At 47.3% G+C, this 18,702-nt stretch overlaps 1 protein-coding gene across 1 annotated transcript in view; it reads right to left on the bottom strand.

Annotated features, from left to right (window-relative positions):
* Positions 1 to 18,423, bottom strand: part of sptlc3 (serine palmitoyltransferase, long chain base subunit 3) — a 20,579-nt gene extending 2,156 nt beyond the window's left edge. The window contains exons 1-11 of the mRNA XM_070841468.1: positions 18,290 to 18,423; positions 16,214 to 16,405; positions 15,189 to 15,343; positions 14,221 to 14,369; positions 10,491 to 10,615; positions 9,232 to 9,325; positions 7,226 to 7,331; positions 5,718 to 5,937; positions 3,653 to 3,779; positions 2,132 to 2,267; positions 1,381 to 1,510 (exon numbers count right to left, since the gene is read on the bottom strand). Coding sequence (XP_070697569.1) covers positions 1,381 to 1,510; positions 2,132 to 2,267; positions 3,653 to 3,779; positions 5,718 to 5,937; positions 7,226 to 7,331; positions 9,232 to 9,325; positions 10,491 to 10,615; positions 14,221 to 14,369; positions 15,189 to 15,343; positions 16,214 to 16,405; positions 18,290 to 18,376 — 1,521 coding nt within the window. The 5' untranslated portion in view covers positions 18,377 to 18,423. The remainder of the gene's footprint in view (positions 1 to 1,380; positions 1,511 to 2,131; positions 2,268 to 3,652; positions 3,780 to 5,717; positions 5,938 to 7,225; positions 7,332 to 9,231; positions 9,326 to 10,490; positions 10,616 to 14,220; positions 14,370 to 15,188; positions 15,344 to 16,213; positions 16,406 to 18,289) is intronic.
* Between the last annotated feature and the right edge of the window lie 279 nt (positions 18,424 to 18,702).

Here is an 18,702-nt window from a genome sequence, read left to right as displayed (position 1 = left end):
TGTGTACCTGGTTCAGCATGTCTCTGGTGTGTGTGTGTGTGTACCTGGTTCAGCATGTCTCTGGTGTGTGTATGTGTGTGTGTGTGTACCTGGTTCAGCATGTCTCTGGTGTGTGTGTGTGTGTGTACCTGGTTCAGCATGTCTCTGGTGTGTGTATGTGTGTGTGTGTGTACCTGGTTCAGCATGTCTCTGGTGTGTGTGTGTGTGTGTGTGTGTGTACCTGGTTCAGCATGTCTCTGGTGTGTGTGTGTGTGTGTGTGTACCTGGTTCAGCATGTCTCTGGTGTGTGTGTGTGTGTGTGTGTGTACCTGGTTCAGCATGTCTCTGGTGTGTGTGTGTGTGTGTGTACCTGGTTCAGCATGTCTCTGGTGTGTGTGTGTGTGTGTGTACCTGGTTCAGCATGTCTCTGGTGTGTGTATGTGTGTGTGTGTGTACCTGGTTCAGCATGTCTCTGGTGTGTGTGTGTGTGTGTACCTGGTTCAGCATGTCTCTGGTGTGTGTGTGTGTGTGTGTACCTGGTTCAGCATGTCTCTGGTGTGTGTGTGTGTGTGTGTGTGTGTACCTGGTTCAGCATGTCTCTGGTGTGTGTGTGTGTACCTGGTTCAGCATGTCTCTGGTGTGTGTGTGTGTGTGTGTGTACCTGGTTCAGCATGTCTCTGGTGTGTGTGTGTGTACCTGGTTCAGCATGTCTCTGGTGTGTGTGTGTGTGTGTGTGTGTGTGTGTGTGTGTACCTGGTTCAGCATGTCTCTGGTGTGTGTGTGTGTGTGTGTGTGTGTGTGTGTGTGTGTGTGTGTGTGTGTGTACCTGGTTCAGCATGTCTCTGGTGTGTGTGTGTGTGTGTGTGTGTACCTGGTTCAGCATGTCTCTGGTGTGTGTGTGTGTACCTGGTTCAGCATGTCTCTGGTGTGTGTGTGTGTGTGTGTGTACCTGGTTCAGCATGTCTCTGGTGTGTGTGTGTGTACCTGGTTCAGCATGTCTCTGGTGTGTGTGTGTGTACCTGGTTCAGCATGTCTCTGGTGTGTGTGTGTGTACCTGGTTCAGCATGTCTCTGGTGTGTGTGTGTGTGTGTGTGTACCTGGTTCAGCATGTCTCTGGTGTGTGTGTGTGTACCTGGTTCAGCATGTCTCTGGTGTGTGTGTGTGTGTGTGTGTACCTGGTTCAGCATGTCTCTGGTGTGTGTGTGTGTACCTGGTTCAGCATGTCTCTGGTGTGTGTGTGTGTACCTGGTTCAGCATGTCTCTGGTGTGTGTGTGTGTGTGTGTGTGTGTGTGTACCTGGTTCAGCATGTCTCTGGTGTGTGTGTGTGTACCTGGTTCAGCATGTCTCTGGTGTGTGTGTGTGTACCTGGTTCAGCATGTCTCTGGTGTGTGTGTGTGTACCTGGTTCAGCATGTCTCTGGTGTGCCCTGCAGACAGACAGAAGCGAGCTCTGGCCTCAGTAATCGGTGTGGCTGGAAAGCCGACCACCACTACACCAATTTTCCTCGTTAGCATTTCTCGAGCGAACGCCCTGGTGAGCAGCAACAGAACAGAGGAGCTGTGAGTGTTTCCATGTTGTAGTGCATCAACACAGAAGGTGTTTTCAGTACAGAAACTGATTCAGTCACTAATACTTTAACACTTTCTCATATGTTAGATGGCCGTTGCTGTGCGCTCTGCTCCGATCACTACAGATGAATGTCATCAGGACAGTGACTCCTCATCAGTGACCATCAGCTGTTTAAACTGGTCTAACAGATGCTCCTCTGTGCAGTTTCACTAAAACTCAAGAGATGTAAAAAGCTGGTAGAACAGCAGCAGAGGAATGTCAGCGTAGTAATGTCTAACGGTAAAACAGAAGAACGACTTGTTTCCAACCATCACAGCCCATGAAAAGTGAGGAATGTAGAATCAGGAGCTACTACTGGGGCCTGTTCATGGATATTAATGGTGATTGGCACTGAAAGACAATTTATAGCCAATTGATTATACCTGAGTGGCTAAAACAATCCTGGGCTGTACCTAATCAATACCTGATGTTGTCTGTTAAGTGGTTACAGAAGCCCAGTGCACACGGTCTACTCCAGTGACTCACAGAAAGAGTGTGTGCTCTGTGGCAGCATGTGCAGGTCTCCTCTCTCAGAGTACTTACACCACTTTGCCCGGCATGTAGAGCAGGATGGGAACCACAGGTGAGTCATCGTTGCCGTAGATGATGAAGCCCATCTCCTTCAGCCTGGCCCTGAAGTATCTGGTGTTTTCTGCCAGCTGGCGGATCCGTCTAATGCCTCCAATCAAAACATGGACACCCCCAGATGTTCGTGAGAAAAGTACCAACTCTGCTTTTTCACCCATTCACACTGTCCCCTGCAGGGGGGGGGGGGGGGGGGGGCGTCACCTGTCCCACCTCTGCAGCGCCGCCTCATCAGCCGGTCCAGCTCGGTAAACACCGCCAACGTGACCGTTTGTAAATTGGACACGATGGGTTTCCACAGAATGAGTGACTGTGGACTACCGCTGACTGGGGGGGGGGGGGGCACTAATACTACTCAGTATTTCAGATAAATGTATTAGGAAACAAATGAGAGGCCACAGAGGCGGCCTGCCCTGCTAACCCCCCCGGTGCTCCGTGGCGTCGGGCCCAGCTCTGCTTCCCTCTGCCTACCTGGGAACAGTTCTTTCATGGGGATGTAAGAGCACTTTAAATCCCCTTATCTCAGCAGAGGGGGGGGCACAACATTCAGGCATCTGCCAAAAAGCACAGGCCCCATTTTGTAAATGGTTCCTCTCTGCTAAGATGGAGGGCACGGAGGTAATGAGAGAGGCTGGGTGCTGCTGTTCTCTGAGGCGTTGCCCCCAGTTTGCTTTAAAGTGCCAAATGTAACATGAGCGAGACAGAACAGAAGGGGGGGGGCTGATATAGGATGTGATGTCTGGTCACAGTGGGCTTTTACAGCCTTCGGATGGACAGCGGAGGGGGTGTTTTGAAGAACAGCGGTGTTTGCTGTGCCCCCTCCCCCCGATAAGACAGGTCAAGACTGATTTTTCCACAGCAGCTCTTTGGCTGGGCTACGTCAGACACAAAGCACGTCTGCCTCCGAGCCAGAGGAGGTTACTCATCTCTGCACGAAGCTACCTTCCACCTCAGACAGAGCCAGGCGCTGGTCCTCGGAGCGACGAGCCCCCGACGGCGCTGTGTGCCGTGTCTGCCCCCCCCTCTGGTGTTCCTCCCTCTGTGACCACCTGAACTACAGCTACAGTCCAGAGGACGAGCTCTGGATACTTCCCTGCCCTGGAGTCTGATGCCATTAAAGCAGAAACGTACAGCCTTCCTTCCAACACACACATGAAAATGATTTCCTCCATGTTGGGGTCACGTGTGCTCAGGGACTGCCAGCCCCCCCCCCTACCACTGCAGACCCCTATAATTGCTAGCACATTTTCTGACCAAGCAGCTGTTTGTCTTTCCCTGCAGGTCTGGACTCACTGCTAGTGTTAACACTGGTGCCGTCCTCTGGATCCGCTCTGCTTTTGTTTCCATTAAACTATATGAAGGTGTCAGTTTGTTAGAAGACAGACATAATATTTGCCTGCAAAGAGCTTCGGCTGTGATAAGTATTTTGGATGATAAGACTGAGGTTGAGGGCGACGTGCGCCGGAGGGAGACACTCACCCTCTGCGCTGCCGTCTTTTCCCATGATGCACTTCATGGCACGTATGATCTGCTCGGTGACGGGAGGGGACATGGCCGAGGCGTAGACCGCACTGTGAGAATGACTGCGCAGGTAGTCCACCAGCTCCTGGAACACAGGACAGAGTCACAGAGGATCAGACGGCGTGGGGCCCTGCACTGCTGTTTCAGCACCACTAGAGCGAGCTCATGTACAGTCAGCACCTGAGCATCAAAGACAACACCTCACATCACTTCTGTCTCTACGACCGTCTTGGCGTTGCCTACTAAACAGCCCTGGATCCTTTCCTGCGCTCCACTCTGGGGGAGCCGGCGCACCGATCTGAGAGAGAAGCAGCTCTGAAATGAGCCAGAAACAGGACGGTCGGGCTCATTTTTCCTGAATGTCAACAGGAGATTAATTCTGCCAGTGATTGTGAAGAGCAGAGCAGGGCTTCAGGAAAACGACCCCTCGGAGCACGTGTGTGTGTACGTGGGCTGAGGCCGGGGCCGCGACGGGCCGCCGCTCGGTGGCCAGCGGGTGCGGGGTGATGACACGAAGCCGGAGATGCTGTCTGGTCACCATTTCCACTCACCGCCATCTGTCCCCACTGGGCGGCGGCTGTGGCTTCCTCACACACACGAGGGGAAGGGATTTTAGGGGAAATGCTCAAACGTCGGATAAGAACCTTGAAACAACCTGACATCTGTTCTCGTTTAAGGCGGGGGATTTTCACCGCTTTAGGGCCCCGCAGGATTTTGGTTCAACCAAGATAAACCAGTTAAGAGGACACGTCCGAAATCTATCTCACGTCTGCGGCGTGGAGTGACAGCTCCAGAGCGCTTTCTCAGCCGCACAGTGGCCACAGGACTGATGTGGTGATACATGTCCACACACACACACACACAGGACACACACACTTCAGCCCAGTCCAGGTGTAAGCGAAGGGTTAATGAATAAAGCCTCCTTCATGTGAGATTCAAGTGAATTAGAAGGAGCGTGGAGTGTATTTATTGGGGCATTTATTTTTGGTGCTCTCATAAAATAGCTATAACATGACTGTTTTCCAGAACACATCTGCAGAGTCTTTTGTCGGTCAACCCGAAGCCACTTGATGTAGGATTTTGGGGGATTTCACCACAACAACAAATGCGTCAAATCCAAAGGCTTTCTCTGTCTTCGCTCTCTTTTCCTGCCTGCTGCTTTCAGGGGTTTACTACAGCCAGCTGTCAAACACGGCACAGTGTTCATACTTCAAAGATGATCATGCTTGTTAAAAGTCATCCTGTTAAATCTGGAGCGCAGTTCCGACGGCTGCCACAAGAAGGGGCTGGCCCTCTGCCAGCTTTACCTTCTTATTATGGCAGAGCAGGGCTGAGCCAACATCAGGCAACGGCAGGAAGGGTCCCGCTCTGAATGCCTAATTCAAGCAACATGGCCGTTTCCTCTGTTGCTTTCTAATCAACTGCCCCCAAACTGGTACGGTTATGTACTAAAGTGTACTTTTTAATGGAGTAAAGAGGAGTTACAGCCCGGGGAACATTTGTGGGACACATGAGGGAGGCGTCCCACAAAGGACTTTAAGGTACTTTGTAAGATGTGTGTTAACGTGCTTTGAAGCCAGGATGGTGAATGTTATTACAGCCGATGGGTGCCACGTTATCTAAACTATGTCAGACAGTCACTCATCTGATGTTCAGGGCTTTTTAATCCCACCGACACATTTCTGAAGTCTGAACTTGGAGTTTCTGCCTGACTGGAGAATCAACAGGTGATAACGAGGGACTGACAACGGTGCTGGTGGACGCTACGATCATTTCAGGAAGGCTTTTTAAAAAAGAATATCTTCTCTACTAGCTGCTGTCAGACAGGACGGGTTTCTGTTTCTAGTCCTGGTGGGCTGCTGTCAGACTCCATAATGTCTCTGTTAATCAGAACGGATCATTTGTTTGTGTGTAATTCAGTTTTTGCTCATGTTCTATGTTTAACTATTTAAACCCCCTTTAACTCTCTCACTTTTACTAGAAATGACAGAATGAAGGGAAAAATCCAAAGAATCACAGGAACCTTTTTCCCAGCGAGGTACCCTCCAGCAGCCCCGAAGCTCTTGGTGAAGGTTCCCATCATCACGTCCACATCAGCTGGATTGACATCAAACAGCTCGGTCACGCCCCTCCCTGACGGTCCCACTGCTCCGATGCTGTGGGCCTCATCCAGGTACAGGTACGCTTTATACTTCTTCTTCAGAGCGACGATCTCAGGGAGGCGCACCACGGAGCCCTCCATGCTGACGACAGGAGCACACATTCATCAGTTAACAGCCAAACTGTGAAGGTGTCCATAAGGAGAAGAGTCTGACCCCACGTTCGTCTGAATATTACATAATCTGACATGCCCCATTCACTTCACCCCCACCTCCTTCCCTTCTCGTCCTCCCCTCCTATGCTAGCCTTTTAAGGCTACAAATAGACGGCATGAGTGAGTGTATGGCCGGGGAATAGAGCAATCCCAGACCTGCTACCCTTGCTATGGCTGAGAACGTCTGCACCCCAAATGACATAAGACAGGGCTTCAGCAGGACCGATGTGGACATCAAAGCCGGGCCCAGGATACAGCTTAAGCATGCCTACTCCTTATCCAAGCCTTTTGATGTTACAGGGAGGGAGTAGATGGAGCATTAGTTCCTCCAGAGCCGCTCCGAAAGGAGGCATTTCTTTACTGCCTGCGCCTGACATGAGGCATTATAAAGGCAGCCTGGTGATGTGCAATTAGGTTGTCTCAAATTACCAGGATTGTTGCGGAACTAATAGTTAATTAATACCAACTGACGGTCATGTTCAAGGTTTTCTCGTTCACTGGATAAGAGGATTGTCATAAAACAATGACATGAACTTCACAGCTGACTGACTGTTGAGGAAAGAATAACATGTTGACTGAAAGCACAATGACTGAAATACAGGGAGCGATGGAGGGCAGAAGGAGGGAAGAGAGGAGAAAAGGAAACGGCCGTGATAAACAGTTGGAGCTGGGGGTGTAGCCAAGTCAATCTCTGTGGCTCCATTTGGCCTTGATTTGGAGCTAATGAGCAGATGGAGAGGGTCACTAAGACTCAGGATCGCTCACTGCCAGAGAGACACACAATACCTTTCTCCTCTCTGCAGTAATCAAACAGTACCCAACCACACACACACACACACACACACACACACACACACACACACACACACACACACACACACACACACACACACACACACACACACACACACACACACACACACACACACACACACACACACACACACACACACACACACACACACACACAAGGGTAGAGATGCAATTGAAAAAGAGACCATTACAGGAACTGATAAACAGCGACTGGATGCTCTGCTCAGGTTACAAATGAAGTTTCTACCTGAGTCTGATTCTACTAAACTCTGCTTAAGACCACCTGGAAGCTCAGACTTACTAAGATTCATGCAGCAGCTCAACTGACTCAAGATATGTGTCTGTGGGAGAGTGGCTATGCTAGTCTGTGTGTGTGTGTGTGTGTGTGTGTAGAGATGGCTGACCTATAGATGCCTTCCACCACGATGAGGATCTTCCTCCAGGGCCTGTGGGTCCGAGGCTGCCCTGAGCAAACGGCCTCTCTTAGCATTTTCTCCAGACTGTGCATGTCTGACACACAGGAGGAGAGTTGGAGTGAAAAAGTGGGCAAGAACTCAACAATGATCCAAACTCAAACAAAGAACTTAACACAGAAATGTTTGCAATAGTTTCTAAGCTCCTACAGTTACACATGTTACATGTCCAAACACACAGTAAAGAGATAAAACAAATCATAGCTTGTAAGGAACAGCAGCTGAAAGCAAACACAGTGAGTAGAGTAATACTGTCCACAGGGCAGGGCAGTTCACAGAGTACACAAAGCACTACTGTATCTGCCAGAAACACCTTCCACACACTCCACACAGCAGAAGCGTCTGCAGCAGGTAGGATTACTAACAATGCGGTCTGCACGGCTGCTTAAAAGTATGACTGAAATTCTGGCTTCAGCAAAATCCTTCCCCAGCAGCACTCAGAGTTTCTAGCAGGTGACGGAGACACCACCAGCAGATGGCAGTGCTGAATAGCTGCAGTAAATAACAGGCATCATTCTGACCGCAACCCAGCCGAGCAGCAAAAGATGATAGATGATAGATGATAGATGATCGATATCGCCGCTCCAGCACAACAACTGTTTTACTGAAGAGGCAGCAGATGCTCCTTCGATAAAATCTCTTCCTGAATATCACCAGACACTTAATGTTACCAAGATGAACATGAGGAACATGTTCAGTGAAAGACAAATCCACAGTGGCTTGTTGTGTGCACACACAAGAATGAGGCCAATATTATTTGACAGTTAAGCACCAAAACAAGATAAGCCTCGACCTGATATGAGATACCGTCTGACTGTGATGAGGACGATGGTAATCTCTCCCTCTGCTCACAGTGGTGGATATCCACAACATGTTACTGTCAGATGCTCCTGACTCATTACAAAGCCTCTCCTTAAAAGACTACATTTAATTATCTGGAAGAATAAGAATGGAAGCCTTTGAAAGGAGTGGCCTTCATCTGGCTGTTTGAAGTATTTACAATATACAAGCCTAACAATGCTGGAGTGGACAAACCAGTCCGTCTGCTCTGTGCTCTGGAACTCCCTCTCTGTCAAAGACACACACCTCGGGCATTTGGAAACCACACACACACATTTCAGACCGAGACTGGACAAACAAACACCGATGTTTTACAGTCTGTGTAGTGGCCCAGTTGATTGGTATAACCCTCTTGGTAAATATTGGCCTCGCCCTAATAACAGTGTGTACGTGTCTGGTCCTGGGGGTGCGGAAGCAGGGAGGGGTCGGCCTCTCGGGTGCCCGAGGGCTCTTTGCCCGTAGGCAGGCCTCTGGGATCTGCTTGGAGGACCCATAACTGACTCTGCTTGTACCTGTCAGGACACATTTGCTGCCAGAGGAACGTCTCCTGAAAGAGCGCTGAATGTTTCCAATGCGAGCACAATGTTCGCTCCATCCTTCCTGCCGAATAACTCGCCTCTATCAACATTCCACAAGAAGTCATTTGACAAAGTAACAGAGAACAGATCGTTTAAGTAAGATGGTATTTTCACATGCTTTGCTGCTGATGGATGAAACAAAGCCGTGACTGTAAACTGAACCTGTTTCATCAGAGCTTTTACACTTGCTGCTTTAAACACTGAATTCTAAGAAGGCACAACAGAACGTGTTGTGTTTGTCACAGCGGCAACAGTTTGGAGGGAACAGAGAAACAACAGGATAATGTGCACGACAGAGGCTGAACACACGTCATCAACCGCCATCATCAGGTGATCTATTGCAAAATACATTACGGTGCTATGAACAATGTTTAAATGGCAGGAGCCACAAACGTTTCACTCTAAATATGCTGTCAAACAGGAACAACACCGCAGAGACCTTCAGTAATGCTGTGTGTTATGTTGTTGCAGAGCAGAAGCACTGTGGCTTACGTTAAAAAGAGAGAGTTACTGACTTACTGTTGTGTTTGAACACCCGGATAGTCGCTCCTGACAGTCTGGCGCCTAAGATGAGAGATGTGTGATTGAGCTCATCACTCAGTATCAAACAACCCTGGAAGTCAGCAGAGAAGAAAAAGAAATGTTTTCAGATCCAGTGGAACGAGCGAACCACACGTTCCTGCACTGCTGACGTCCAGTAAAGTCGACATGTCTGCAGTATTTAGTAGTGGATACTTGGATTGTTCTGGGGGCACAGAGGAAATGAATAAGCTCTTAAACAACAAACACCGTCACTGTTATTTTACTGTATTTCAACCCCCATCAGCCCGCTCCTCCTGCCCTGCCCCCACCCATACCCCTCCCTCACTATCATCTGGGTCTTCTGTGCATGTTAATAGTTGTATGTCCGGTACATGTTAATCATTCTTCACTTCTCTCGTGTCTGCTGGAGTTTTGACCAACAGACACATCATCATTTTCATAATGGTGCTTCACATTCCTTACAAATCAGGATGCAAATTAATTCAGCCGTTCCACAAAATTCTCTCCAGTGCATTAGCATATTTAAGACTGGAGCTCTAAGCATTTCACCGCAATAGTTTGAGTGAACTCTTGTAGGGGGGTGTTGACACCGTCTCAGTGACAGATACCCCCGGTTTGGCCTGGGGTCCAGCTGGCCTGCTCCCTGGCCTACCAGCAGCTGTCACTCTGATGTAGCTCTGCCTGCACAGCGAGGCCGGTCCTGGCACAGCCCGTCCCTGTAGGATAGAGCTGGCAGTGAGGGTTGACCCCCCCAGCCCCTGCGGGGTTTCTGTGGGGGGTGCAGCCTGAGGGGCCGCTACACCTCTTGGTCTGCATAAACGAGCCCGTTCTCATCATTTAAACAGCCAGCCTCTCCTTCCTCCTGTCCAGTCCAATCACAGATATCCATGCTGTGTGTTGCCCCTGGTAACCCGTGCTGGTGTGCCGACCGGCCACAGTGTGGCTAATCATACCCTTGAGTGCTGCTCTTAACAAAACCTGCCCGTCCTTGTCTGTGTGTCTGAAAGCTGCTCTGCCCAAAGCCTTGTCCTCCAGGCTACTGTAAGCTTAATTATGATTTTAATTAATGGGGGTGGGTCGGGAGCTGAGTTTAGTTGACCGTTATTCATTAATTTAGGCTGTATGCAAGAAAGGAACAAAAGCTAGACTAATTAGAGTCGTTTCTGTGAACATCGTACCGCACAGGAGGACTTCCTATACACAGCAGGCAGCGTTTAGTGTGTGAAGTCACAAACCTTGCCAACAATTGCTGGAATGTTCATGGAGTTGGTGGCGAATCCCATCCCAAAGGTTATGCAGGCCTCCACTCTGAGGAAACTGGCCACAAGTTGCTCCAGCTCTTCGTGGATGCTCAGGTGACCTACGAGGCAGAAGTGACAGGAGGATAACTGACCCTGACGAGATCACCTGCTGGTTTATGGCGCGGCCCTTTAGTCCCTGGGTTTTCTGGTCTTTGTCATCCAATCACACGTTTTGACAGAAGTGAATGCCTCGTGATGAAAAGCAAGAGATCCACCAAAGCCCGGACCGCCAGCACACACAGCGTCAGCACCTCTCACCCTCCGGGGATTTCAGGAGATTCCACATGTAGCAAATTTGTAATTTAGCTCAACTGTCCTTTTTCATCCCAGCTCATATCACAGCAAGTCCTGTAAGGTCTAGGATGGTTCTGCAGTGCATTCTGGGGCCGAGGCAGCTGGTTATAACTCGATGTGACAGGAGGGGACCAGAATTCATTTAGAGCATTGATCAGATTGTAATCTGCCTCTTGACATGGTGCTTTTCTATTTTGTGCTATAAAGGTGGGATTTTAAAGTATCTCTGGGGCTATCTCAGTATCTCAGCACCGGCCCGAGTTCAGCTGATAGGAAACATACAGTTATAACAGAGAGGAAGGACGTTCATATATTATACACACTATTTCTGCAGTTTAACACACTCTACACTTACTACAGAGGTACTACACCACTACCAGGACACTATACTAGAGTTCAAGTAGAGTTACAGTTACTCTATAAACACTTCCAACCAGCTAACAGCTGCTAATGAGTGCTTTAGTGATACTGTAGTAGTGTTTCAGTATTTCAGAGACTCTTTCAGAGAAGATAAAAATGGAAACATCACATCACCAGAAACAGTAAAAGTCTCAGTAAAGAGTGTGTTAAAGCACACTGAGACACTTAGACAGTATTCATTCAGGTACCATCAGCCATGAAAATCTAATGGAGTCAGATAACCTGGTGCCATTAAGGTAACCCTCAGAAGAAGATGGTGCGATTATTCCATCCACCTGTACGTAGAGTAGTCCTAATCAATAAAAATCAGACACCACCTAAAAAGAAGGAGCTGACTTCACTTTTCAGGAAGGACTGGGAAATGAGTATTGACTGATGGGTACAGAACCATAATACAGTGGAGCAGCTCGGTCTTTGGGGTGATCCCCGTTCAGTGCTCTCCATCAGGCCTTGCGCCAAGTCAAATCGATTCAAACGTTTCCTCACAGCCCCTGCTGGCATGTGCAGCTTTTCAAACTGCGCTGGCATTTCCTTCTCCACATAGAACATTTTACTCAGCTGTGGCCCTGCCTCCTGATTGATATGCTGCTCCAGCTCTGGATACTCTTAAGGTAAGACAGAGTGGAGCCCTTATTAGATCTCAGCCACTCACTTCAGTTAGCTGGAACACTATGATAATCCTGTCATGTGAATCTCATTAAGCTCGCTCACATGTCGTCCGAATGGCCAAGGTCACCGTTCAGCCACCACAACCGTCACAAGCATCAAAGCTTAAAACTATAACTATTAACCAGCTCTAACTACTGGTAAGGTTAGAGAGACGCAGTAAAGACTGTAAACCTGTGACTGAGATTCTTCTTCAAAAGAGGAAAACCAGCCTGGAAGAGTTAATCATTTCTATCACCAACCTCAGCCTGAGTGTCAACAGACAAGCAAAGCATTTATGGCTCAGTTTGAACACTTCTATTGCTGCTGCGCTGGTTTATTAGGGTGCACATTATGGAGCAACACTTTGACATCCATCCATACATTATCTATACCACTTATCCTTTAGGGTTACAGGGGGGTGCAGGAGCCAATCCCAGCTGACTTTGGGCGAGAGGCGGGGTCACCCTGGACGCCAGCCAATCACAGGGACGACACATAGAGACAGACAACCGCTCACACTCACACCTACAGGAAACTTAGAGTCACCTGCAATCTGCATGTCTCTGGACTGAGCCGCACATCTGGAGTAAACCCACACAAGCACCAGGAGAACATGCAGGCTCCACACAGAGACCTCAGGTTCAACGCTGGACCTGCTAACCACCACACACCACGCATGACATCATTATCTAATTTACTGTATGTTAATAATTGGCGGAACAGTGAGCTATCCATTAAAACAAATCCATGAATGTTTGACTTGTCTGTTTATTCTCAGGGCGTGCTTCCAGTGCACTTTGTATCCACTTCCTCTCCAATAAAGGAACGCGCTCTCTGCACACTTACATATATAGTATTTGTGGGAGAATGATTTATATCTTTTGGCAACGTTTGAACTCAGCGTGACTGAAGTGAACTTGATTTTGTGTACAAATGAGATCGAGGAGTTGATCAAAACTGCAGTTTCCATTTGAAGAATATCACATCAGATAATGTGATGAAACATTTTAAAAAAGCTCAAATTCAACCTTAAGAGGTCAGATACACAGAAGAGTGAAAGAACAAGTAGAAATACTTAGTAGAGCACACTTTCTGTTTATCACCAACACAAATCGCTGCATGTGCACTCACACAGGGCGATGATGGCATCACTGCTACCACAGAGATATTGGGGTCTTTAATAATTGATGCTTAATAAGGTCTCATGGGAGAAATGCTTGTTATTCCTTAACCCTCACAGTGAGCCAGCTGAAACACAGATTACAAACCCAGGGAGAAACAGTCCCGTTCTGAAAGAGAAATAAACATATAAATAAATCACAGAAATGAATAATGGATGGTGCGGAGGAGTGTGTGTGGATGCGGGAAGGGGCCCGACTCGCACTCAGACATACAGTACGTATAACTAACGATCACATGCCCCCTCTCTCCTCTGTTTTTCTCTGTTCTTGTCAAACTGCTGATATCATGCAACACTACGCCGTGACTCAACCTGCTCCGAGCTTGTATGTCAGCTCTCTTTCTGCTAGCCTGCTCTCAGTACATACACGGCACAGCGGTGTCACAAGTGCCATAAACTAAACATCATCAGCAGAGGGAAAATGAACTACTTTTTAAACTTTGCCAAGTCTGGCCCATTCACTGAGCTCCGTAATGTTCCCCCCTTGGCAGCTTTGGACCAATAAACACCCAGCTGATAGCCAATCATCAGATATCACTGCCTCTCCATCGCTGTGCCGGAACATGAGATCCTGGTTCACACAGCCACTTACACCCCATCAGAAACCAGGTCGAAGTTCAGAGGATAACGCAGCGTTTAGAATTCATCTGAAGCCGCAGCTCCCACTTTGTGATCGTTGCCGTTCTGACACTTCCGATCACATATATTCCTTTTGCATCCTGCCTAATGTCCACCATGTTTCATTCATCAGCGCGGGCCGGTACGTAATGATCTCAGCTTATGCCCAAACGCTACATAATTCAACAAAGGTTCAATAATTCATATAACACTGCAGCCACTGGAAGATAATCAAACACTCGGGCAGTATAATTCACAGGGAAGATAACTGATGGCATAAGTGATGAGGGGGGTGGTCTTTTATTTCCAGTTTGACACTCAGCCATCAGGACACTTTTACAGCAGATGCACATGGAAGAAATGTGCAGCACCAAATGCTCTTAACATGTGAAGTGGTCATTTTTGGCTGAGGATAAAATGAATACCGTTGCTGAAACTAGCATCAGACAACAGGTGTCACTTTTTTTAAATATATGTTCAACTGCTCACTGACCACAAACTCACCCATTTCCTGCCTTGTGCTGCAGACCCCGACCCCATACTGACGGGTTTTGTCTGCCACAGTTTTCAGGAAATCAGGATCGTTCTCAGCAAAAGCGAGGTAGTTGTAAGAGCCCATGTTGATGACATTGTGTAGGGTCCTCCCAGTTAACCTGCAAGACACAAACATTAGGAGTCACTTAACCTCTCTCACTCAGACAATGACTTCTGTATTATAACAACTAATCAAGATTCAATTAAATATAATTACTAATCATAAACTTTCCTCCTCATCAGCAGAGTTCTGTTCAGGAGAAGTAATTAGAACTATGTTTATTTAAGGTAAACAGCAGTGACTCTGCGTGAGCTGCATTTCTAATTCCTTCTCTCTCAGACATGTTTTAAGTGTTAAAGAAACACTCACAGGGGAAATGTTTTGGTGAACATCACACAAGTGACTAGGCAGCCTTCCTTTTCAGGAAAACTGCTCCGTGTTATCACCTGACCTATTTCCTCTCACTGCTAATGTAAACCTGCACACCATGTCTCTTTGGCATTTCACCACAAAAGACAAGCTGACTGCCCCATTTCTACTTTTTCCAGCCACATTAAACCTCTTTAAACATGTAATTCACGCCTAGCACTCTTTCCCAATTCTTAATGTCAGATCTCCTCCCCATGGCTCTGTTCATGTTCCCATACATAATATATTCCTGGACCCTGCTGTGAAGCACGGAGGCATCTCAGCTGCATCCAGAAATTCAGGACTGACATATCCCTCCTGAAGAAACATGCCCATGTGCTTTGGTTTCTCCATTAGCTCACAGAGGAGCAGCTTGGTCTGGCCAATTAAATCTTGGTTGTATATCCCCAGAGGAGTGTTATTGTGTTCAAAAACACTGGCTGGCCTGCTTAATGTTGAGCAGAGTGATTATGAGCCTACAGTATGTCTCACCTACAGTATGTCTGTCATATGTGGCTGGATTACAGACCTGAAGGTCCAGTTGTAGTCATCTGACACTCTCTCCATCAGGTCAAAGACGGGTCCTGGCAGGCTGCATACGGGACGGTTCCAGTTGTCTCGTACCCTCATGTACAGGTTTCGAGTGTAAAAGTTCTCAAAATCTTGATAAAGTGGTACGAAATCCTGAAAGCAGAGAGAAACTTTTGCAACCTCCTCACAGAAAGACGGTCTGTGAGCAGGATGTGTCACACAGTGGTGGAGCAACAACAGCAGGAAACTAAACATGATAAAACCACTGCTGAGGTTAATTAAAGCAGCGTCTTACTAACCGTTAACAATATTTACACATTCTTTATAGTAAGAGGTGTTTTTTCACTCAGTGGCTTCAGCATCAACAAGAAAAACAATGTTTCCACTGTCTCAGCTAGTTTGACCAGAGGCTCTTCTGTGTAACACACCATGTGTGTCCACCCCTGAGCTCCATCTGAAATACCCCCCCGCTGTATTTTTGATCCAAGGTAGCAAACTGCCTGCCTCTGTATCCCAGAGTGCTTTACAGTCTCTGCATACGCACCAAATTAACGATAAAACACGGTCGCAGCATTTGTTTTTATAAGGTTATAGCTTTACTAATATGAGCTGCACAAAGCTTAACCCCCACCAACTTATCTTAACTGGGATTTTTGGATTCCAGAAATCAAATCTATGGTAATACAGAGGCTGTTATGTGGCAGTGCACAGGCTCTATCTAGAATCTAAAGCGCAGTAACAAAGGACTTGAATCCTCTGAGATTTAATTAGGTCCTCAGCAGAAATTCTCTGTGGTGTCCTGTCTCACCCATGACAACATTATAGCACAGAGGAACATGAAGGAGGAAGGCGCAGAGAAAGCTTAGGAGCAAAAATTGAAATAATTAGGGGGAAACAAAATGTGTTGACACCCAAGGCAGGCATGCTCCTCTCCTCCAACTGCCTGGGTGCATGTGTGTGTTTGCTGTATGTGTGTTTGCCTCAAATGTGCCTGTGTTTCTGCTGATTGCACGTTTTACCCACCTTCTGTTCCTCTCTTTCCTGGGCGAGGTGGCACTTCTCTATGCCCACAGCTCTGAGGAAGTCTCTGAGGTAGCCGAACAGGGTGACAATGCCAAAGCCCAGGTATGTCATGACAGCCACATAGATGGGCGCCTGTTCAAAGGACTCCTGCCTGTGCTGCCTGGAGGCAACACCAGTCTCTGGGCCATTTTTCTAAACAACAAGAGGCCCACGTAAGCTGTGTTACATTGCAAACAAGACGAGAGAGAACAATAGCGTTTGAATAAAGAGGGCTTGATTTCAAGCAAAGCGTCGTCTTCAACATACCAATTAACCTGAATAAAAAGGAGACAGACAGCGGCCCAGCGGTGAACTTACAGCACAAAACACAGATTATTCAAGCAGGAAGCAACACAAACTGGAGGACTATCTGGAGTCATACTGAACCAAATGAAAGGTGCTAAAACACGTCTTTTTGCATTGTTAACATTCAAATAATGATTAAATAAATTACATTACGATGTCATTTTTGGACACACATCAATATTCTGACACCTCTGTACCTGATCGGGACCTGATTTGGACTCAAAACGTGTTTTTTGTGCCTCAGATGTTCTAAATGTGACAAAGCTGATAATGTTTAAAGGGAGTTTAAAGGGAATACAGTGCTGCAGAGGTCACTGTAGAAACCAGCAAAATCATTTTTATTCTCAAACGTGTACTAAAACTGGCTAACCTCCCTGGCTGCTATGTACACACATTAAATGACTACAATCCCCAACACTATCGATCAGAGCTGATTTCTAATAGCAGCCTGTTTTTACATGTGCGCTAGCATCTAATTATCAGAAATGAAATCTGAGGCCTGATTTAATAACTCACCAGTGTTTGGGAACTCTTCCCACCATTTACAAAAGGCTTTCTGTCCATATTTAGCTCCACAATAAAGAGTATTTTAATCCATTTCTCCAGTAAAAGGCTCTTTTCTTCAGCCAAACATGGCAGCCAACATCATTATGACAACATAAACGTCACCGCTGATAGATACGTCACTTCCGGCTGCCATCTTGTTTGTCAGCCGATAAGGAATCAATATGTTGTTTTTGGGCACCTGACGGATTATTTTCACTATTATTCTTATGTCATTTGGATATAAATGTTTTTAAGGATTATGGAAACTTCTTTAAACTGCGGTAAGTGTCGTTGAACGTAAACACTGGAGTCACCAGTTAGCTAGTTAGCTTTAACAAAACTAGCTAAACTAGCTATCATCAATCAATCGATCAGTCTGGTCTAATTCAGTAAGTGATGGGGATGCAAATGTTCCTTTTTAAGCAGCCCACTTATTAAATCTAAGCTAACTGAATCACTGACTTGATTGCTTTATTAAGTATCAGATTCTAACAGTATTTAAAATGTGTATAAATATATAATAACACTAAGTTAAGTGACTAACTGTAACTAACTATGAGCTGGTTATAAACACACAACAACATATTAAGGAAAACTAAGTCCACAGTAGCCTGAACAAAGCAGGTGAGTTAATTAGCAAAAACAAACTAGCTTTACTGAAGTAGCACCGAGCTAACAGAGCTAACAGAGCTAACTGACAGCCAACAGACAGCCAACAGTCAGCCAACAGTCAGCTAACAGACAGCCAACTGACAGCCTCAGCACCTTCCTGCTCTGCACAGCCGGAAGGCAGAGAAAAACCTGCTTCTGCAGGGAGGAAGCCAGTCAGGGTGGGGTCCTCTGATCACCCTCAGCCTGGTTTTACAGGAGTTCACCGACTCTCAACTGCAAAAACCAGCAGCAGCCACAGGTCCAGCTGAGCTTCGGTCAGAGCTGCAGCAGGGAAGCACAAAACTAAGCTGGAGGCACAATGACATAATGATTCTGCATGTGCACGCTGCCTCAGACAGGTGACGAGCTGCGGCTCGTGCAGTAGGTGAGCAGGCACACCGAACCTGTCGGTTCCTCAGAGGACCTCTAAAGTAAAGAGCTGCTAGAAACACTCGCCCAGATCTGTCCAAGGCAGAGGGGAACACCTGAGCGAGCAGGTGCACCGCTGAGTGAGCCGGCCGCTGCCAGACTTACCTCTCTGCCGCTGTGGTAGCCGTTTCTCCGGATGTCTTCGTGCTTCAGATGGGGCTTAGAGTTGCAGCTGGCCGCAGTCCTTGCCATGTTCCCTCACGCCCCGCAGCCCGAGCGCAGAGTGAGCGCCAGGTAATGTAGCTCAGTGAGCCAGAGGTGACTTCCTCCTTGTGCTCGGGTTCAGCCTCCCTGCAGGAGCTGCTGCTCAACACAGCTTCTCCAAAAAAACACACTTTCGATTTGGTGGAAATGAGCCATTTCTCCAGGAACTACAGCTCCACTTCACACACCATACTGTGTACTTACAGTACTCTGAATACTTTTACTTCACCTTCAGTATCATTCATTTTCAGCTCATTAATATTCATATTTCCATTTGTTGTCATGCCTTTTCACTGGTGGAAAGTAGAATTAGT

Source organism: Pempheris klunzingeri, chromosome 12, assembly GCF_042242105.1.
Source record: "Pempheris klunzingeri isolate RE-2024b chromosome 12, fPemKlu1.hap1, whole genome shotgun sequence".
Taxonomy (NCBI): Eukaryota; Metazoa; Chordata; class Actinopteri; order Acropomatiformes; family Pempheridae; genus Pempheris; species Pempheris klunzingeri.
The sequence above is the reverse complement of the archived record's forward strand: the minus strand, read 5'-3'. Positions and strand labels throughout refer to the sequence as shown.